The sequence below is a fragment of the Anarrhichthys ocellatus genome, unplaced genomic scaffold (genome assembly GCF_004355925.1).
Source record: "Anarrhichthys ocellatus isolate YVR2014 unplaced genomic scaffold, GSC_Weel_1.0 scaffold20, whole genome shotgun sequence".
NCBI lineage: Eukaryota > Metazoa > Chordata > Actinopteri > Perciformes > Anarhichadidae > Anarrhichthys > Anarrhichthys ocellatus.
Window position 1 is genome coordinate 474,928 of NW_022280050.1, and position 6,430 is coordinate 481,357.

Sequence of the window (6,430 nt, forward strand, 5' to 3'; positions counted from 1 at the left end):
CACACACACACACACACACACACACACACACACACACACACACACACTACTACCTTAAAAAAAGCTTATGCTATTTTGATTGAGTCATAGTTCAGCTAAATTCCAGTCTAATAATAATCTGTTAGATGACAAGATAGAGACCCGGAGCTCGTCATGCCTCGCTACAGAGACGACTTTCTTTACGAGTGTCAAAGCACGACGAGGAACAAAGAGAGAGGAGAGATGAATACTTCTATGTTCTTAGGTTGACAAAACTCATTTCCACTCCGTCGTTGCAATGTGCCTGTGACATCAGTCCAAGTCAAAGTGTGCTTACTAACAAAAACAAGAACCTCCCGGCATCCAGTGCTATAAACTAACAAGCAGCTATTGTGGGACAAAATGCATGACATAGATTACAGACATGGAGGCTGCAGGACATAAAGCACATAGACTGCATTTAAGAAGCGGACGTAGTCGCAGTGACGCCACCCTTTGGTTTGTGGACTGCCCTTTGGAAGCCTCAAGTTCGCCATCTTGGATTTTGACTTTTTGCAACCAGTGAACGGAAGTGGCCATATTTGGAGTGATTGGAATGGACGGATTGTCTATTTATAACATCATGCTGTATGGACAAAGACTTAAGACCATAAACTCATGTTTACAATGTTTACTGAGGGAATAAATCAAGTGAGAAGTAGAGTCATTTTCTCAAAGACAATCTGACTTCTTTTTGCAACCAGAAACACAAATATATGCATATGGATGTGTATTCATTTGGGCAGCTGCAGGTTTTAAGAAGACAAGCGTTTCACAGCTACAGTATGTAGAATTTACGACAAATCAAATAAGATTATTTATTCACTTTTTAAAGATGTTTTTCTACAGAGCCATCTCAAACTTTCTGAGTCTTCAAACAGTTGTGACTGAATGCCAAAGCAGACATACTGTAACCATACAAAGGCAGAATGGGCTTTGACGAACAGATGCCACAATAAGGCACACTACCATCTCCATGGAGACTCACGAAGGTGTCCAACTTCTAGCTCGTTAAATAGAAAGAAATAAAGAGTAATAGTGGTATAACGGGTAGGAGGCGGACATTAAGTCGAGGATCAAAGATAGAAACAACAAGTACAAAAGCATGAACCTAAAACATTCACCGTGTGAATGAAAAGGGTTAAAGTAGTATTAGACATTGATGTCCATATGTGTTGATTACATACTCTACTGCAGCAGTGTGATCAGAAGCCCATTCCTGAATGTTGTTTTTCTGAGATGTGTATTGCTCCACGTGCTCATCAGGTCTGTGAGGAGCAGAACGTACGAGCCCTTCCTTTAACGTCCCTTCAGTGAGCACACTGGTGTTCATGCGTCCAAATGGCCAATAAGCGTCCGATTTGCAGATCTCTATGTGCGTGTTAAGTAACATATGATAGTGTCTCCCTCTCCACATCTCATCAGCCCACTGCATAAAATCATCATTTAACCGAAGCTGACGGACGACGCACACCACGCCGGTGCCTGCTGCTTCTGCTGGAGCTTGAAGAAATAGTGAAATGGGAAGAAAAGTCAACAATGCAGAAAGCTATCCAAATAAATAATATTTATGACTGGAGGTAATATTATGATATGTGTGTGTGTGTGTGTGTGGCACTGCTCAATCCTCAAATCTACCGCCCCCATCAATCCATATATACATTAAGAACTCTGTCATGTTAGCCTCTATAGTTCCACTGGGAATAAACGGTGGTGGTGGGAGGGGCTCAAAATGAGTAGACTACTCAGAACACATGCCAAATGATATTTGTAGGGTCGTATATTGATTGCCACAAAATGGACCCTTGGTGCTCTTAAGCCTGTCGGGGGGGGGGGGGGGGGGGTATGGATTACATCAAAGCCCTGATCAATTCATCTTTTTTAAAGAGAGGCAATGAAAGACAGATAAATGACGAGAGGACAAAGGACCTAAAAATGAGAAACAGTTGAAGAAAAAGGATAAAAGAAAAGATAATCAGTGAGACGCAAAGACAAGATGCACTGAGTGCAATGAAAATGAAGATTAAAACACAAAAATACCAAAATTAAAGAAGCCTTTAAATATAATTTAATTCTATGCTATTATATTTCACTTCGATGTGAAACCTCATCTTCCCAGTTTTAAATTGAAGCAGACCTGTCATGAAACCAGAAATGTGGTGAAAATGCTCCATTGTGTGAGGATGCATGCTGTCTGTATCCAGTGGCACATTAGGATGAATATCAACGACCGTCGAGGGACAAATGGAGACACTATTACGTCCTTATACATACATGGAGGCATTCCAAGATTAATAGTTTTCTACTAGATTTGGCAAAATGCAGTGTCAGCTTTAGATCACCTGGTAATCCCCACCACCAGGCTTCACTGCAGCACTAATACTATGGGCCTCTCTCTTTTCCCAGTTTGTCCAACCTCAATTCCTTTCCTCGTCTCCTCTCCTCACGTCTTATTCTTATTCCCCCCATGGGAGATGCGAGCAGAGGAGGTCGAGGAACAGATACAAGGAGAGAGTAGTCGAGGCAACAGGCATTTAACAAAATGAGACATCCTGTGAGCGACGTCAGGAAAAGCACGGGGCTTAGTAGTAACTTAAAGGCTTCCTTTTTGGGGTTACTAATACCATTAAAGGCTTCCTTCTAATCAAATGTCCCAGTAAGCCCTAACGGTGTGACAGTGAGCCAGCATGAACAATACCACGACCCTGGAACTGAAGCAGCTAAATGGAATTCAGCCATGATTCATTTGACTATTCACACCTGTGCTTTTCTTACTCAGCCAGGTCTAAATATCCTCTGTGAGGTATGCCCGCTTCTGACTTCTTCAAAATCACACAGCCCAACTAATGTATATGATGTCAAGTGTTGGACACTTGACATTTCTCTCAAGATTCTAGCCGTGATAACAATTACAGCGGCTGTTCGAGTCACGGTAAGTGTGCCACTCGAAAAAAAAACCTTTAATCAGCGGCGATGCTTCATTGTGAGCAGTGGTGCTCATCGGCACTACTACACCAATGCTTCGGACTCTGTAGGAGTCCTCCTTGGATTGAAGTGTGAAACCTCATGTGAGCTAGTAGTCAACAGTGATGGAGGGAGAGAGAGAGAGAGAGAGAGAGAGAGAGAGAGAGAGAGAGAGAGAGAGAGAAGCAGAAACAATGAGCAGGAGACGGAGAGAGAGAAACAAGTGGTTGGAGTCGGAGGCAGAACATAAGACAGCGATAGAGGCCTAAAGCCTGACCTTCTCACACCGACAGTGAGAGTCTCCAGAGCTCCGTTACCTCTAATCTACCATGACAGTCACACATTACTACTAATCTCTGCTGACAGGCGACCACGCTGAAACAGACTAAACTTCCTGTCTTAACAGTGTCTGGATCATACAGCTTCACTCAGGAAGGTTGTACAAGCCCAAATGTCAATTATGTTCAAAGCTAGTAGTATAGATGCAAGATACACACTTTCTGCTGTAGTAGACATGCTACGTGAAGTTAGATTTATTTCAAGAAGGGCGTCGGGAAATAGGAATAATCGGCTGTACCAAATTGTGATTTTTGATTCGGCGTGGGAGTCCTTGAGCTCAGTAGACCGCATCACATCCTTCAGGCTGACTGAGAAATTCAAACAGTATCATCAAAAACAACAAGTAAAGAAACTTAGCTGATATCCTACTTACGATAGATGGATGAGCTTTATCACACTTGATTTGGCCCATTAATGACATTCTGAAAACAACCTTGATAGATCTGTGTTTAAATGTCAAGTGTTCATCGAGATGGATGGTGCCAAGTCTACGGACTGTGCAGCAAAGCTCATCCAGAATCTACGATTCATAACTAAGTGGAGTCTGTCATTACCCGACGGAAAAGTGACGCCTTTTTGTTTTAGCGAACTGTAGGTACACCCGATTCATCACCCGGCCGGTTTGTTATGTCGACGCAGAATTACATTTGGACAAGTTTACGGTGACAGCTGTAAGCCATCTCACGCTCACATCTACAATACCTCGACTGGACGGCCACTTGACTTGACATAAGACAGAAAGAGATGAAGGAAGGGAGACAAAGAGGAGCTAGGAGAAGAGGGGGGGGGGGGGTCTATTCCACATTACAGTAAGCAGACGCAGACATCAGAGTTCGTCCCGCCGCCTGACATTACACATACACTTCCTGTCCTCTCTTTCCTCCGCTTCTCCTCATCCGACTCTCTTTCATCCTCATCTTACTCTGCATGTCAGAGACATGTCAGCTGTCATCTTGTTTTAATCACTGTCCTGCAGAACATGCCCATAACGTCCTGACCTTTATCTGCACTGTAATTCAAAGTTAACATCATTCCAATTGTCGAGGATAGGGTAATAACAAGAATATACCGCACCCAATAAGCCATAACCCCATGGTAAACATGTACTTTATTATTTCCTTCTTCCCTTTATGTTTCAATTTACAGATTATTAATTGTATCCATCCCTCCAGACTGGTGTCTTGGGACTTGATTCCTACGAGTCACCGACGCTGCCTTGCAGTCTACCTCCACATCACGTTTCAGTCCCTATGAACCTGTTTCTTGTCTAACATCAGTGGTGCCATTGACCCGTCTATGCACTGACCTACAGCTTACATCTCTAAAGGTAAAACCAGAGGTTTCCCGAAGGACTTTTTTGATTCTTTGTTGAGTCAGAGGAGCTCTTTGAAAAAGCATTTAGACCATGTGTCAGTAAGCCAGAGTCCCAGAAGCACAGTGGGGATTTCTAAGCACAACTACACCTCATATCAAAGCAAAAATCAGAAGAATATTAAGTACAACGTTATTGTTTTTATACTGCACGTGTAGCTAGAATACTTATCTCTGCATTACAGAGTACCAGCCGAGTCAGCAATGGGAAGTACTGGAAATACTTGGAGTATTTGGTTGCTCACACACAGAGCGGTCATGGTTTGCCAGAGATAACAAGGACTGGCTTGTCGTCATAAGAAAAATACATTGTCTAAAATGGACAAATGTGATGTGATGACAACTGCAAAAGCCTAACTGATGTTAAGCTCATTGTTCTTCCTCTGGAGAGCCAGTACATTATATCTTTGAGCACAGTACTGTAGCTGGAGTGAATACAGTTTATATTACACCTCAGGTGAGGCAAATATCGTCATGCTTGTACAATTTGTAAAACTCTTTAAATAACCTTAAGTATACAAATCTCCCGTGAATGAACATTAAGTACTAAAAGTAAAGTATATACAAAGCATGTAGCAATGAAGAAGAGCAACCAAATGTCAACCACTCAAATCTCTAAATCTAGCTCTGAATTGTCAAACATCACTCCCAACATGTGTAGATCTTAAAAACATAAAGATTGTCTTTGATTTGATGTTCGGGCCGTGGGTTAAATGCCACGTCAAGGTCTGAGTGAGTCACTACCAAAACAAACGCGCAGTAAATAAATGAACAATGACTCACTGGTCTTGAGGGCCGAGGAGTTGACTTCAATCTCTCCCCCCGCGACGGGCTGGAAGACGGAGAGCTCAGACTGGTGGAGGTCGGGGCTGGGGGCCGGCCTCGTGTTGGCCACGCCCCTCTGCTGGGCTTCCTGCTCCTCATACACAGCCATCAGCTAAAAGGTGACGAAAAGAAAAACACACAATGTCGCTGGTTATCCATTATGAACACAGCATTTGATCAGAGAGGAGCAGCAGGAACTCCACTCACAATCACTCCAGCTTTTTCTATGTGCTGCTCTCCACTTACACTGAAAGTAAAGCCCCTCCAATACGCTTAATTCACTGCAATCCAAATGCATGCATACAGTACAATGCAAAGATACATTTTGAGCTAAAAAGAATGCACACAAAGAAATTGAACCAAGAAAAAATTCACAACACTGATTAGAAATTTCGTGTGCCTTTGTTTTGAACACGATTTCTGCGTTACCTTGTGGATGAGGACGCTATAGAGGACGTCCAAGGAACCCAGCATTCCTACGACAGAGTGTATGTGTCCACTGTGTCTCCCCCCTCTGCCCTGCTAGCACTAACTGCGTTATATAGAGGAATCCCTGTCTATTGAGTATTGCACTGAGTCTGCGTTTAGCCTAACATAGCACAGAGCTTGTCAACACGGTGTTCTAGGGGCCTCCACGCAAAAAAAACCTGAATAGACCTGTGAGTGTGTGTGTGTGTGTGTGTGCGCGCTTCATGTCTATAGTGGCCAAGAGTACAGAAAGGGGACTTTGCCAGTAAAGCCAGAGGCTTCCTGCTACATCGGAACCCATAAGTGTGCAACGTACTCTCTCACTCATACGGACATGAGCACACACATGCACGCTACAGACGCCTAAACCATATGAGAGTGTGCAAACTAGTGTATATACACACACACACACACACACACACACACACACACACACACACACACA

At 43.2% G+C, this 6,430-nt stretch overlaps 1 protein-coding gene across 1 annotated transcript in view; it reads right to left on the minus strand.

The window, feature by feature from the left end:
- Nucleotides 1-6,430, minus strand: part of pard3bb (par-3 family cell polarity regulator beta b) — a 168,759-nt gene that overhangs the window by 132,690 nt on the left and 29,639 nt on the right. Inside the window, exon 3 of the mRNA XM_031858729.1 lies at nt 5,476-5,629. Within this exon, the coding sequence (XP_031714589.1) occupies nt 5,476-5,629 (154 nt within the window). The remainder of the gene's footprint in view (nt 1-5,475; nt 5,630-6,430) is intronic.